This window comes from Silurus aristotelis (genome assembly GCF_946808225.1).
Source record: "Silurus aristotelis genome assembly, chromosome: 24".
In the NCBI taxonomy this organism is placed as follows: domain Eukaryota; kingdom Metazoa; phylum Chordata; class Actinopteri; order Siluriformes; family Siluridae; genus Silurus; species Silurus aristotelis.
Window position 1 is genome coordinate 17,877,414 of NC_139597.1, and position 16,559 is coordinate 17,893,972.

General features: G+C 41.6%; 2 protein-coding genes across 2 annotated transcripts in view; one reads left to right on the forward strand and one right to left on the reverse strand.

Moving 5' to 3' along the window:
- LOC310719184 (tetraspanin-8-like) overlaps window positions 1-16,559 on the reverse strand; it is a 54,923-nt gene that overhangs the window by 14,039 nt on the left and 24,325 nt on the right. The window lies entirely within an intron of this gene.
- Window positions 11,362-16,559, forward strand: part of ptprr (protein tyrosine phosphatase receptor type R) — a 44,987-nt gene continuing 39,789 nt past the window's right edge. Inside the window, exons 1-2 of the mRNA XM_083528443.1 lie at window positions 11,362-11,702; window positions 13,333-13,556. Coding sequence (XP_083384569.1) covers window positions 11,639-11,702; window positions 13,333-13,556 — 288 coding nt within the window. The 5' untranslated portion in view covers window positions 11,362-11,638. The remainder of the gene's footprint in view (window positions 11,703-13,332; window positions 13,557-16,559) is intronic.

Below are 16,559 nucleotides of genomic sequence, written 5' to 3' on the forward strand. Positions count from 1 at the left end.
ATTTGGCACATTTTTACACTAGATGCCCTTCCTAATGCAACCCTCCCTATTTATCTGGGCTTGGGACCGGCACTAAGAGTGGCTGGGGTTGGTTCCCTGACCGGGGATCGAACCCGGGCCGCAGCGTTGGGAGCAATGTATCCTAACCACTAGACCACCACGGACCCTAAAACTTTCTTTCGGCTTCTCCCATTAGGGGTCGCCACAGCGGATCATCCGCATGTTTTGATTTGGCACGTTTTTACGCTGGATGCCCTTCCTAACGCAACCCTCCCCATTTATCCGGGCTTGGGACCGGCACTAAGGCTTGTGCAACCCTAATGGCTGGGGTCGGTACCCTGACCGGGGATCGAACCTGGGCCGCAGCGGTGAGAGCGCCGCATCCTAACCACTAGACCGCAATAAATACTATATACTAAAAATGAAAAGGTATTTTAAACAATAGAGTATGTGCAAAAAATAAAGTGTTTGTTAAATCTGTGCAAAGACTCAGAGTTCGGCTCAAAGCATTTTGGAGAATTATGTTCAATGTTAATGTACATAGTGTACAGTGTGTAGTGCAGTTCAGAACGGCTGAGGAAGTTCAGAACAGTGAGAAAAGTCAGCAATGTTTCGCAATGTCTCGCTCAAATATGCTTCTTTGACATTATTCTAAAATCGTTTCACAGTTTGTAGACACGTTCTTTCACAGAAGCTCTGCCCAGCCTTACTTTTGAGGGACTCAGAAGTTGTTCCAACTTTCTTGGAATTTGTAAAATCACAATCAAAATCCTAAAACATGGAAGCAAGTCATGGGATTACCCGAGAAACAACAACAACAAAAAACGTGAGAACATTTGAGTCTATTTTATACTGTAAAGTGTGAATGTATGTATACTTTCCTTTAGTCTTTCATGATTTCTGTTCTATGGTCTCATTTTGTGTGCACATAGAAATGTCGAAAATGTTTAATCTTAGACGTCAATCTGTTTTTTGTGGCTGCTATAGTGACCCAAAATCTCCCCCAACCCCAGACCCCACCCCACAAAAGAAAACCACAATATGTACAATAAACACTAAAATCGGGACGTTACTCACTTTTCGTGGTGTGACTTTTTTCTATCTGGTTCTTTTTGGCCTGACCTAAATTTTCTCTGGAAATGAGTACGTTTTAATATGAAATGCAACCCACCAAAAAAGTTCCCACTAATTGCTTCACTTCGCTCCGATTCAACCAACAGTGCAGTACAGAAATAGTAGTTTCCTTTCATGTTTTTTTTTTTCTAAAGCTGACGTCAGATAACTAGTCCTCTATCGATGACTATATGTGTGTATGTGGCAGGGTTATTATAGTTAAAAAAAAGTAGCTATTTATTTCATTATTTAATTTTGTATTTTGATTTTAACAAAATGCGATTTGATGCTGTACGATGCATCGATGCTCTTCATTCAAATATGGTACAGATACGCTGTTATTATTTATTTTATGTTATTATTATATATAACCATTATCTTGGTCCAACATGGTGTCAAACTCAACACCCTCATCGTTTTCCCCACCTCTTCATCATCATCGTCATCATCACCACTCTTTCTTTCTCCCATCTGACTTTGCCCGGCCCCTTCCACAGTTTCAGGATTATTATTTTCTTCAAGCTCACCATAAAGTCGAAATGCTTTTAGAAAATTGGAGCCGTTGTCGGTTGCTGTGCGTACAATCTTGTCACGGATGTTAAACTCAGTGTGAATTTCATACATGGCAACTGCAAGTGCAGAAAAAGAATGCGTGCCTTTTAGTTGTTGACATGCTAGGGCATTATAACATCTCTGTAGAGTTTCTGGATCTATCCAGTGTGCCGTGACACCTATGAAGCTCTGTCGGTGTGTTGTCCAGCAGTCAGTGGTGGTTGCAATGAACTCAATTTCACTCATGACTAGTTTTAGGTTGTTGTGAGAACGGAGAAATCGATCTACATTGAAAATATTGGTCACAAATTATCTGCACAGTGACATTAACTTTCATACAACAATAAGGACACATAATAATCCATATCCTTCTCTTCCTGTCACCCTCTTCTCTCTCTCTCTCTCTCTCTCTCTCTCTCTCTCTCTCTCTCTCTCTCTCTCTCTCGGTCGAGTTAAACATGCTCCTGAGGTTCCAGTGACTACTGTTCCTGCCGATCCCTCCGTGGATCTTCCCACTTTGTCCAGGTCTGCCTCTGGATAGTGTTCTCTTTGACTGAAGGCCACTCTGTGCAGCTTGGGATGGTTTGTCATCAACGCCTTGGGTGGTTCCATGAAATTCCGGAGTAAGAACGGGAGCTTTGAGGATGGACTGGACTGTAGTTAATGTCAACAGTCTGCTACACTGACTCAGGACTACATTTAGCTTCTGATCATCATCACTGTACCCCGCAACATCGTATATCTGCTATAAATGGACATTCGGTGCAACCCAGATGAGGATGGGTTTCCTCTTGAGTCTGGTTCCTCTCAAGGTTTCTTCCTTATGCCGTCTCGAGGAGTTTTTCCTTGCCATAGTCGCCACCGGCTTGTTCATCAGGGACAAACTTACTTATAAAGAACATACTTACTTTTAATCACCACATTATCTGTGTAAAGCTGCTTTAAGACAATGTTCATTGTTAAAAGTGCAATACGAATAAAAATGAATTCAATTGAATTGAATTAATAATCAAAGTACAGCACGTCTGCTAATAATATAGAGATCAATCGTTTATTTAAAATATTTTTAAAATGATGCATAGTGTCACTTTTTTTAACACTTTTTTTTTACATCCTTTAAAATTGTGTGCCACCAAGCTTGTGGTCATGGCTTTGGGAAGAACAAATATGGCTGCAAAAGTCAGGTGTCCTAATGCTTTTGTCCATATAGTGTATATAGTGTAACTCCATGACCTGTTCTGAAAGATGTACCTTGTAATGGAAAGTTAATTCAGCAAATCGGATTTGTCCTATGGGTTTCTGAGGTAAAAAAATATGGACAAGGCGCCCCAGTGTTCATCTTTTGTTAGCCTGAGGACTGCTGTGCATTCCCCTGCTCCAAGCCTCAACTTATATTAGCCACTCAAGATCTAGCAAGCGATTAAATGTGTATATTGATTGATTAAAAGTAAATACTCACACAGACATGGACAGGTTTTGTTGGTCCCCTTACAAAGGAAATACAAATAATTTGATGATCATGAAGTCAATGACAATGCTTCTGGGACAGAAATGTTTGGGCGGATGAGACAAAACTGGAGCCTTAAGGCAAGACACATCAACTGTATGTTGATACAGGAAAAACAAAGGCTTAATAATGTTTTAGCTCTGCATGGCTGACCAAGAACAAGCCATTCTGGATCAAATTCCAGCAAAAGAAAGCAACCTCTCACAACTGCTGTCCCAAAAACATTCAGTTAAAAAGCAGAACTAATAACTAAACACTGGATTAGTCCAAATAGGCCTTTTATATGCCCTGATCTTACTTTGCACACACTCATACCCTGGTGCTACCTAATTTCTTCACCCTAGCAAATTCCTCTTTCTGTGATTCCATATTTGGGTTTTCCTGTTTCCCTTTATTACCCTCATTTACGGCCTTTTCTTTATTTTAATTAAGAAATGAATGTGCATCAAACCTTTACTCACTCTGGTACAGCCAGGTACCGCTTCCTCCTGCTCTCAGGTTTTTATGTGTGGACAACTATTTTGCGACGTATTTATCTTCCTGAATCTGCACTGTGTCAGTGTTCTGCTTATATTCTCTTTTTTTTATGCTGTTTGCTATCCCACTTTTATTGAATTAAGCTATATTTTTTTACTTAGATTGTCTATTCGTATATATGTTTACATTATTCTTCTTGGTTATGTTCGTACCTACTGTAGGTCATACTTCATTGGAACTGACTGTTGCATAGTGTGTTGAGCTTCACAAAGATAGCAAAAAAACTGTACCACCTCTGCCAAACCGGGCCATGTTTGGCCCACATGCTGTGTGCCAGATGGTGGGCCAAATCTGGGCCAAATTTGTTTCCTGACTGGGATCCCACATAGCAATTTTTCTCTGGCCCAGCTCCGGCCCACACAACCAGCTTTTGCTTGGCCCACATATCGCAATGAATTACGGTCCAAGTGTGGACCAGGTCTGGATTTCAGACAAGGGCCACACATGGGCCATAACTGGCCCAAGTCTCAGCCAAGTTAAATACCCATAACTGGTCCTAAATAACATCTGGCCCATGTCTTGTGAGCCGCCTTAAAACGGTACCACCTCTGCCAAACCGGGCCATGTTTGGCCCACATACTGTATGCCAGTGCCGGATGAATGCCAGCTGTTGCCAGATGAATGGCAAATCTGGGCCAAATTTGTTTGCTGACTGGGATGTTGGTCTCCTACTACTCCGGATTATTATGTTCCTCCCATACCTTCACCTGATTATGACCCTGATTATGTCTTCTGCAGCGACTGAGGCCCACCAGCTCTTTTTCTTCCCCAATAAAACATGCTTAAGTCTGGCATGTACGTTGTTTTTCTGTCTCTCCAACACACTCATACCACCAGACCCACTCAGACCCTACTCCACTCTATTTATTAGTATCTGATTATTATTATTTTAATTATGCTCGGAGATTACATGAGTTTGATTAACATATCGGCTAAATAGGTTTAATCAATCTACTTCTATTGTATCTAATAGGTTCTATACTAATTATTAGGTCAATTTGTTGGATTATTATTAGTTTGATTAAAACACACGCTAGATAAGGTTGATTCGAATATTTTTCTTGACATCACAGACAGAGATCTTTTTAGGTTTTTCCAAGGACTCATCCTCTGGAGCTTTTCCTAGCCACCAGTGCTTACTCCTGGGCAGAAAGAGGTGCTTCTCCCTCTGTCCTGGTTCTCTGCCAGAGAGAGAGAGAGAAGGAAAGAGGAAGAAAATCTTCAAAGACTTATCCCCTGGAGCTCTATTATGGCTTATTCCTGGGCAGGAAATTCTTGAACTTACCCCAGCTTTGATTGTTGAATCTTGGATAGCCTAGGCTGTTCCAACAGCCCTAGATCTACTCCAGGAACAATGCACATAGCCCCCTGGAGGTGTTCCTAGCATCCTGCTTGCTTCTACAGAAAGAATCCCCCTGGAGTTTGTTGCGCCATGTAAGAAATTGGACTTCTCCTGGAGCTTTTTTAATTATGGAATATGGACACCAGTTACTTTTGTGCGTTTCATGTTATTCAAATTTACATTCATGGCATTTGGCAGATGCTCTTTTTCCGAAGCGTGATCTTACAGTGATCTCATCATACAACTGAGCAGTTGAGGGTCAGGGGCCTTGCTCCTCAGGGCCAAGCATTGGCAGCTTTGTGGTTGGAGGAATTTGAACTCATGACCTTCTGATCAGAAGTCCAACATCTTAACCATTGATCCCCTTCCTTTTATTTCACAAGCAGGCTAAACCGACCGTCTGCTCAGGGTCCACCAAATTGTCTCCGGAGTGAAACCGGAACGTAGAAATTCTCAGAAAGTCTGTTTAAGTAACTTGATTATCATTACATTAAATAAGATCTGAAGATTTTGTTGAATAATAGATCTCATGTCAAAGGCGCTGACTATAAACGAAATTATTATCGATCAGGAGTTTAATATAATGTGTTTGACAGAAACAAGGATTAAACCGAACGAATATCTGTCCTCCTGGGAGCAGTTATATAAACCAGCAACCGTCTACACAGTAGAGGAGGCGGAGTTGCAGCTATTTCTGATAATAATCTAAGCATCGCACAAAATACTAAACAAAATGTAACACATTCGAAGTTGTTTACACCAACATAAAATATTTAGCTATATTTGGCTTATCTCACTGACCCTCTTACTCAGCATTTTTCTTCATGTCTAGTGTGTATGACGATCCCATTGTAGTCAAAGTGTGTGTGTGTGAAGATGAAGATCCCCCCGATGCCCGTGGTGCCTTTTCTAAACAGGGAAAAATCACACAGCACACAGTATGGCGCATATGTTCTTCTTTAGTTTATTGCAGATAACAGACAAGTATATATACACACTGGAAAAAAACCTGACCTAAAACTGTTCTTAACTATATCTTCCTGACCTTAGTCCAGAAGGTCTTGTGGTAGATAGAATGCAGGTCGGAAAGCTCTGTGTAGATGGTTGTGTAAGCTCAGCTGATCGCTCCATCTCCTGCAGGTCAGCCTTCTTCAGATCAAGTCACCAGTGGCAGCAGCAGACTGGACAATGGTCAAGGAATTTTAGAAGTTGTTTTGGATAAGGTCATGCTAGTGTTAAGATGGGCCTTACACCGGTTCTCTAACCACATTCCTATGTTGTCTGTTCAGTGTCTAGGATCTTTACGTTGTGGGGATGTAAAGTATACAGGAAGTCTTTGTCTGGACTCACACATCTCCGGTTACTATTTCTTACCCAATCAGGAACCAGGATATTCAATACAATACAATATATAGGTCATAATACGGTATGTGATTTTTGAGCATTGCATTCCACATTCAGTCCCAAGTTGCTCTTATGATTCCCTCCACTCTTCTAGGAAGATAGCAGGCCACTCAAGATCTTCCTATCCAAAGCATGTAAACCAGATCTTCAAAAAGCTCACTTTGTGCACAGGGGCATCGCCATGCTGGAACAGGTTTGGGTTTCCAAGTTCAGTTGAATTCAACATTTTATTAGAGCGCCATCTAAAGACGTCCTGTACAATCGAGTGCCTCCAGATTTGTGGTAACAGTTTGAAAAAGAACCACATACAGCAGGAAAGGTCAGGTGACCCAATACTTTTGGCAATATAGTGTATATTAGTGCTATAAAAGTTATTAGACTACTTTTTCATAACGAATTTTAGTCCTAGGATTTTTACAAGAAATCAACATATATTTGTTTGAATGCGATACACCGAGTTGGACTTCAGGTGCAGCAGTTTTGTGGTCTAATGAGAAATCTAAGTCGTCGAAGTGAAAATACTTGACAGACAACAAAAAGAAAAAGAAAAAAAAAACAGGACCAGAAAGAGGATGTTGTACGATATGAAACAAGTTTCGAGTCAAAAATACAGTATGTGGGCTCTGACTTAACGACTGTTCTCACGTATTTAAATACATAATATATATATATAAAGCTGAAATACCACTGACTGACTCACTCACTCATCACGAAATCTCAAAAACCACTGAACGGATTGCAATGAAATTTGGAACATACCTTCCTCTTGGGTCTTAGGTGCTCACTAAGAAAGGGTTTTGAAAAATTCGGCCTGGATCGCGGCTAACTCGCGAAACACGTGATTTCTCACGCATTGTAAATTCTTCGAAATAACATTACGGATCCTCATGAAACTTACTACATTGTTTCTTATTAGATGTTAGATGCACGATAAAAATTATTTTCAAAGTAGTTTGCCCTGTATCCGTACTGCAAAGGGGTAGTACGTTATTTGTTGATCTGATCTCATCCAGTCCTGCTCAGTGCTTACTGCTTATTGCCATATTGCTTAGCGTTCTGCCTTCCGTAGCGAAGCACTGGTACTTTCAGCTAGTATATATATAACCCTATACATACATCGTAAATGTGACTAATATATTCATTATCAAGGTATTTCATCACGTATAGGTTTTGCGTGTGAAGTTGTGGTGAAGTAAAGACGTAGTTCTCTTTATCTTTGAGGCAAAGAAATGTATTTCTTCTTTGTGAGGGTGATAATTGGGGGAAGAACATTGTCTCAAAGCCAAGTCAATTCAAGTCAATTTATTTGTATAGCGCTTTTCACAACAGACATTGTCTCAAAGCAGCTTTACAGAAATCAACATCAAGGTGAATGGTGTGAATTTATCCCTGATGAGCAGCAAGGAAAAACTCCCTTAGATGTGATGAGGAAGAAACCTTGAGAGGATCCAGACTCAAAAGGGGGAACCCATCCTCATTTGGGTGACATCAAGAGTTTGATCATAAATCTTTCAACAATACAGAACACTGAAGAGTGAGAACTAACATGAGCACTGGAGTGTAAGATTATAAGTAATGTTCTTTCTACAGTCTTCTACAGTCTTTATGGTTATAAATCTAGGAGCTACTGAGCTCAACATTTGTGATCATCACAGATCCAGCACCAGCTTCTCCATGCCAGAGCCTTTAAACACTCCAGGAGGTCCAATGTCAAAACTCCACACAAGAAGTGGGATCCAATTGGCACTGGTACGTCCCTAGATGGTTCGGGATGTTTGCGAGTTCTACATCTACTTCTTCAAAGGTCAGTAATCTTCATAAGGTGGGACGTGACTGGAGCTGGCCAAACCTCAGGAAGCCTCGGGATGGGGAAAGAAAGAGAAGCAGTGGAGAGGAATTAACTAAATTTGCTAAAAAGATACGTTTTTAATCTGCACTTAAACTGGGAGAGTGTGTCTAAACCCTGAACACTGTCAGGAAGACTATTCCAGAGTTTAGGAGCTAAATAGCGGAAAGATCTACCGCCTTTAGTGGACTTTGCTATTCTAGGAACTACTAGAAGTCCAGAGTTTTGAGATATCAGGGAGCGTGACGGTGGCGACTATGGCAAGGAAAAACTCCCCGAGACGGCATAAGGAAGAAACCTTGAGAGGAACCAGACTCAAGAGGAAACCCATCCTCATCTGGGTTGCACCGAAAGTCCATTTATTACAGCTAAATTATGTTTCGGTGTGCAGTGTTGGTGATCAGAAGCGAACTGTAGTCCTGAGTCAGTGTAGCAGACTGTTGATATTAACTACAGTCCAAATCCATCCTCAAAGCTCCCGTTCTTAAGCTTGAATTTCATGGAACCACCCAAGGTGTTGATGAGAAACATCCCCAGAGGCAGGCCTGGATAAAGTGGGAAGGAACAGTGGTCAATGGAACCTCAGAAGCATGTTTAACTCTACAGGTCTTCATAAAGATCTGACAAAGGAGGAAGTACTGATTAATTCAGGGTTTTGGGGACGGTGACAAAATATCACACATTTTCAATCTATTAGTAAATTGGCTCTTTTTTGCTACCAAAATATTGATATGAGAAGATTAATCAGAACCCTGCTGTCCGGAGAATATTTTTAACAAATCCTGTGTAATGAACAGATCTCTCTTCCTGACAGATCTTTAAAAACATATCCCTCTTTAAAACCGATTCCCTTTTCCGAACAAATTCCTTGTATTTAACAGACCTCTTCTTCTAACAGAACCCTTAAAAAAAAAAACAGATCCATCTTTCTAACAAATCTCTCATATTTAACAGATCTCTGTTTCTGACAGATCCCACTTTTGAAACACATCCCACCTACTAACTGACCTCTTGTTTCAAACAGATTTCTCTTTTTAACAGATCTCGCTCAAAAAAAAAAAAAAACAACAACCCGGATGCCTCGTTCTAACAAATCCCTTGCATTCAACAGATCTCTCTGCCTGACAGATCCCTTTGAAAACAGATCCCTCTTTATAACCAAATCTTTTTTTCTAAGGGGGGGGGGGGGGGGGGGGGCAGATCCCTGTTTCTAACAAATCCCTTGTATTTAACAGATCTCTCTTCCTGACAGATCTCCTTAAAAACAGATCCCATTTATACTCGATTCCCTTTTCCTAACAAATTCCTTGTACTGTATTTACCAGATTGCTCCTTTGAATAGATCACTTAAAAAAAAAAAGATCTATCTTTCTAACAAACAGATCTCTCTTTTTCCGATGAAAACAATAAAAAAAAAATCAGAACCCTCTTTCTAACATAATCATTTAGGTAGAACATCTTTCCATATCTCCAGAAGGTGGCGCCAACACAATATTTCCAGCACCAGAGGTGCAGAGTTGGAGTGTTTGGAGCAAAAAAAGCATTTTTTTCCTGGTTTTTTCAGCTAATCCAGGAATAGCTACAGAACAGATAGAGCTTGAAGAAAAGAAGTGTATGCTTTACTCAACTCTTCATTTATCCATTCGTTTATTCGTCTTCACCGAACACGTTATCCTGTTCAGGGCCGCCGTGACCGATCATTAGCACTGACACTAAATCATTATACATTTTAAAGCCTGGATCCCCACCAGATTCCTTCACCTAAAATCTCCTGAAGCTTGCAGATGCACCGCGATGCTACTGCTGTGTTTCAAGGCTTTAATTACGCGTTAAAAATGAATCGAGCGAATTATTCGTTTGCGTGTTTGACCTGCTGCACTGTTTGTATCCGCTGCACAATCGCACTGCTCATTAATGATAAGAACTAGCAGTTAGAAATGAGTTCCAGTGACACCATTTGCCATCAGAAGGTGAATGGAGCGATGCTGAAGCAAACAGTAAACACAATGAGGAGCACAGGAGCTCACCAAACGAAACTGAGGACAAAGTTCTGTGAAATCTGGCAATCTGGAAAATACTGGTCAAGTGATGAGGACATCGCTGTTTATATGGTCTACGTTTATGAAGTCCATCCGCACCCACGCAAACGTCTTCTACCAGAGGAAGTCAAGCGAAGCTTAATTGTTTGGAATGGCGGGGTCACGATTCCGGCGTGGGAATTCCACCAGATGGAGCTAAAAAAATAAATAAATGCTTCCTGGGATTTACATTAATGACTGATTCCAGCCTGCAACAGACTGTTTACATCCTGGCCATCAGTCTCGACACTTCAGACTTCATCTATCAGATTCAAAAACAGATTCCACCTTCAACCTCCCTCCAGCCTTCACTCCCTCCTTCACTCCCTCCTTCACTCTATCCTTCACTCTATCTATCTATCTATCTATCTATCTATCTATCTATCTATCTATCTATCTATCTATCTATCTATCTATCTATCTATCTATCTATCTATCTATCTATCTTCTTGCTCTCTCTCTCTCTCTCTCTCTCTTTTTTTTTTACTTTCTTTTGCTTTTCCCACCTTTCTACCTTTCTTACTCCTTCTATCTATCTATCTATCTATCTATCTATCTATCTATCTATCTATCTATCTATCTATCTATCTATCTATCTATCTATCTATCTATCTATCTATCTATCTATCTATTTTTCTTGCTCTCTGTCTGTCTGTCTGTCTGTCTCTCTCTCTCTCTCTCTCTCTCTCTCTCTCTCTCTCTCTCCATTTCTTTTATTTTCCCCTCTTTCTACCTTTCGTACTCTATCTATCTATCTATCTATCTATCTATCTATCTATCTATCTATCTATCTATCTATCTATCTATCTATCTATCTAGTCAACGCGAAGTTAAATGTCCTGGATGACGTCATAACCCCCCCCCTCCAACACACACACACACACACACACACACACACACACACACACACACACACACTTACTACCACCGTCGCCACCACCACTACCTTCCTCACCTCCCCTCCCCTACCCGCGCGCGCTCTCGCCGTCTCTCTTCCTGTATCCCTTTTTTCCTCCTGCGCCGTGTCCATCGCTCTTTCTCTCGGCGGATAGAGGAAGAGACCGGATTATTATTATTATTATTATTATTATTATTATTATTATTATTATTATTATTATTATTATTATTTGATGCGTCTCGCATCCACGGCGGAGGCAGAAGAAGAAAGATAGAAGAGAAGGAGGAGAAAAAAGGCGTGTGTGAGGTAATTCTGTACAGATGCTGGGGCTGGTTGGAGACTGAGATCACTCCCTGGAGCCATGCGTGGTCAAAGCTCCATCTCTGTCCTTCTACTCGTCTTGTTCTCCGCAGCAGAAACCGCAGGTGAGCATCTCCATGGCTTTCTAACACCAGCAGTCCTGAGCCATGGTTTGTGCTTCATGTATGGAGATTTAGAGGACCAGATCATCTACCTGGTTGACTTTATTCTCCAGGAATCTTGATCGTTCTGAATGGTTTCATGTTCCTGGTTCTACCTGGTCGAGATGAAACTCTGCGAGGAAAAGATGCGCGTGCGGCGTTAAAGCGTCAATTCTAGAGCTGCGTGTTTGTCCTCAGGCTCCGCCCACTAGGTCACGTGATTGGCGGTTCCAGGGTTTTCTCCAGTCGCCGGGGAGAAAAACATATCATGTCAACAAGATAATGGTTTTACTGGGAATTGTAATGGTTTTGAGGGCATCACTAATGGTGTGCATCTCATTACCGGTCATTAGTTTCCTTCTATTGGGTTTTTGTCTAAAACCATTAAGGACCATTAGAACACTTTTTTCGACTTGTAGAGTGCATGTTGCGTTCTAATGGAGACCATTAGGAAGTCATGACACTTGGTTACATGGTTCTTACTGTATTTCATAAACAGGAATTTTGTAGATATTCGACTCGTTGGATTGATAGACAGACAGACAGATGATGTATGTCGAGATATTGGACAGGACATAATGGAACCATTACAAACCACTAACCAGCTGATGGTTTCCACTACAACCACCATTACAAACAATTACAAACAAGTTTTCTTCAGTATTTTATAAGCAGATATGTTATAGATATTTCACTCCATTAGACTGACAGACAGATTGATTCTGTCGAAAACCATTAAGGACGATTTGAACCGCTTTATTCAACTTGATCACATGCTAGGTTCTACTGGAGACCATCAGAGACCATTAGGATGACATGACACATTCAGATTTCAGTTTCTACACTGGTTTCCTTGGGTAATAATGAGTTAATGATGTCCACCAAAATACAGGACGGGTTTACCGGACAAGACATAATGGAAAGCGCTATAAACCATTAACCACCTGATGGTTTCCACTACAGCCACCATTACAAACCATAACATGGTTTCTACTGAATTTTATAACACAGGATGGATGAAGGATGGAGGGAATGAAGACACTTGTTAAAATATGCTGAAACACACACACACACACACACACACACACACACACACACACACACACACACACACACACACGAAAGTCTCTATTAGCCGTATTCTTACAATTTCCTGTCAACCAATACGCTCAAACACGTCCAGCATGATCAAGCAAACTCCATGAAGATATGGCTGATGGTGTGAAGGTGGATGAGCTGGACCACCAATTAAACCTCAGACCTTCTCAAGATCTCAATCTCAGTGTCTGATCTTAGGAGTCCCCACAGAAATCTACCGAACAGCCTTCCCAGAAGTGTGGGGCGTATTCTAACAACAAACACCGAGGAAATAAATCTGGATATACGAGACTGATGGTCAGGTGTCCACATACTTGTGGAGTGATTGTTTGATAATGGTCTATGTGTTACTTCATATTTCTACCTTCTTCTTTAGGTCAGGACTAAACTAGTTCCTGTTCCTAGTCACCTAGGGGTACTAAAGAGGGGTGCCAATAATTGTGCACCACATAGATGTTTGTACATTCTCCATAAATGCATTGTGTTTCTCCTCCAGGAGGCTTCTCAGGAGATGATGACAGCTACCGGTCGCAGCCGTATCTCCGCCTGTCTCCGATCTTGGAACAACCTGCCCTCTCCCTCGCTCTCGCCCCCAAGCGAACGTCCTCCACCTTCCGCCAGGTTCCTCGCGATCACCAGGATCTCAGCTTCCTCGCCAAGACGGACGAGGAGGAGCGTGTGGAGGACCCTGGCGTGTCTGCGCGTCATATCGTCACCGTGGTGAGTGCCCCCTGGGGCTGCAGTGGGTAGAGCAGATGCTTAGAGGGTTTTGCTGTTGCGTTCCATCCTCGTGTTCAATCACGTGACTGAAAATACGGCTACGACACGGTGTGGCCAAAAGTATTGGGACACAAGCATTTTCCACTCGTATATGATAGATAGATAGATAGATAGATAGATAGATAGATAGATAGATGTAGGATGTAGCCAAAAGTATTGGGACAATACTTTTCCAGCCATATATGATAGATAGATAGATAGATAGATAGATAGATAGATAGATAGATAGATAGATAGATAGATAGATAGATAGATAGATAGATAAATTTTTTATTTCAGTGAGTGTGTGACTTTTCTTTTTTTTTGCGGTGCATGTGTGCAAGTGTGTGTGTGTGTGTGTGTGTGTGTGTGTCTGTGGCAGGTGATCACTGCTTGTTTCAGTGCACATGTGTGTGTAGGCACATTTTTTTGTCATATATGTACAGTGGGTACGGAAAGTATTCAGACATCCTTAAATTTTTCACTCTTTGTTATATTGCAGCCATTTGCTAAAATCATTTAGGTTCATTCTTCTTCCTCATGAATGTACACACAGCTCCCCATACTGACAGAAAAACACAGAATTGTTGACATTGTTGCAGATTTATTAAAAAAGAAAAACTGAAATATCACATGGTCCTAAGTATTCAGACCCTTTGCTGTGACACTCATATATTTAACTCAGGTGCTTTCCATTTCTTCTGATCATCCTTGAGATGGTTCTACACCTTCATTTGAGTCCAGCTGTGTTTGATTATACTGATTGGACTTGATTAGAAAAGCCACACACCTGTTTATATAAGACCTTCCAAATCACAATGCATGTCAGAGCAAATGAGAATCATGAGGTGAAAGGAACTGCCTGAAGAGCTCAGAGACAGAATTGTGGCAAGGCACAGATCTGGCCAAGGTTCCAAAAAAATTTCTGCTGCACTTAAGGTTCCTAAGAGCACAGTGGCCTCCATAATCCTCGAATGGAAGACGTTTGGGACGACCAGAACCCTTCCTAGAGCTGGCCGTCCGGCCAAACCGAGCTATCGGGGGAGAAGAGCCTTGGTGAGAGAGGTAAAGAAGAACCCAAAGATCACTGTGGCTGAGCTCCAGAGATGCAGTCAGGAGATGGGAGAAAGTTGTAGAAAGTCAACCATCACTGCAGCCCTCCACCAGTCGGGGCTTTATGGCAGAGTGGCCCGACGGAAGCCTCTGCTCAGTGTAAGACACATGAAAGCCCTCATGGAGTTTGCTAAAAAACACCTGAAGGACTCCAAGATGGTGAGAAATAAGATTCTCTGGTCTGATGAGACCAAAATATAACTTTTTGGCATTCTAAGCGGTATGTGTGGAAAAAACCAGGCACTGCTCATCACCTGTCCAATACAGTCCCAACAGTGAAGCATGGTGGTGGCAGCATCATGCTGTGGGGGTGTTTTTCAGCTGCAGGGACAGGACGACTGGTTGCAATCGAGGGAAAGATGAATGCGGCCAAGTACAGGGATATCCTGGACAAAAACCTTCTCCAGAGTGCTCTGCTCTGGACCTCAGACTGGGCCGAAGGTTTACCTTCCAACAAGACAATGACCCTAAGCACACAGCTAAAATAATGAAGGAGTGGCTTCACAACAACTCCGTGACTGTTCTTGAATGGCCCAGCCAGAGCCCTGACTTAAACCCAATTGAGCATCTCTGGAGAGACCTAAAAATGGCTGTCCACCAACGTTTACCATCCAACCTGACAGAACTGGAGAGGATCTGCAAGGAGGAATGGCAGAGGATCCCCAAATCCAGGTGTAAAAGACTTGTTGCATCTTTCCCAAAAAGACTCCTGGCTGTATTAGATCAAAAGGGGGCTTCTACTAAATACTGAGCAAAGGGTCTGAATACTTAGGACCATGTGATATTTCAGTTTTTCTTTTTTAATAAATCTGCAACAATGTCAACAATTCTGTGTTTTTCTGTCAGTATGGGGAGCTGTGTGTACATTCATGAGGAAGAAGAATGAACCTAAATGATTTTAGCAAATGGCTGCAATATAACAAAGAGTGAAAAATTTAAGGGGGTCTGAATACTTTCCGTACCCGCTGTATATATGTGGGTGTGTGTGTGTGTGTGTGTGTGTGTGTGTGTGTGTGTGTGTGTGTGTGTGTGTGTGCGCGTGTGTGCATTTAGATAGGGGGTCTCTCCCTCTGACATTCTCTGTATCAGCACAGGAAATGAAGGAAGGAAGGATGATTGCACACCAAAGTGTCTCAAAGAGAATGATCTGTGGAGTGATAGAGAGAGAAAGAGAAAGAGGGCTGTATTAAAGTCTGAGGTGAATAAAGGTCGGGGGCGAGATTGTAAAGATCTGGGTTATGAACGAGATATGCTGTGTGTCTTATCACCTTCTGGTTTTTCAGCTGCATTATATGGCCAAAGGTTTGGGACACCTAATGATGTGCTTTTTTGCATCATTTTGTTATAGTCTCTATTAGATGTAGTAATAACGTCCTTCCGGGAAGATGTTCCACTAGATGGTTTTGTGGAGATTTTGTGCTCATTAATAAAGTCCAGTACTGATCTAGGGTGAGGTGAGGAGGCCAAAGGTGTTTAATAGGATTTATATCTCTATAGAGGCCAATTCAAGATCTTACAATCCAAACCACATCTTCATGGAGCTGGTTTTGGGGGTTCAGGGGCATCTTCATGCTGGAAAAAGTTTGGGTCTCCTAGTTCAAGTAAAGACAAAAAGTCATGCATCTATCTATACAGCCATGTGCCTACAAATTTTTGTTAACTATTTGGTGAAGCAAATATGGCTAATGCACTCCCATACACACCATCAGAGATTTTTTGATAACAAGCCAGATGGTCCCTCTCCTCTTTAGTCCGGAGGATGTGGTGTCCATTATTTCTATAAAGATTGAAAAAAGTTTGATCTCAGAATTTTCCACTTTGCCTCTCTACATTTTACATGAGCTTTGGCCC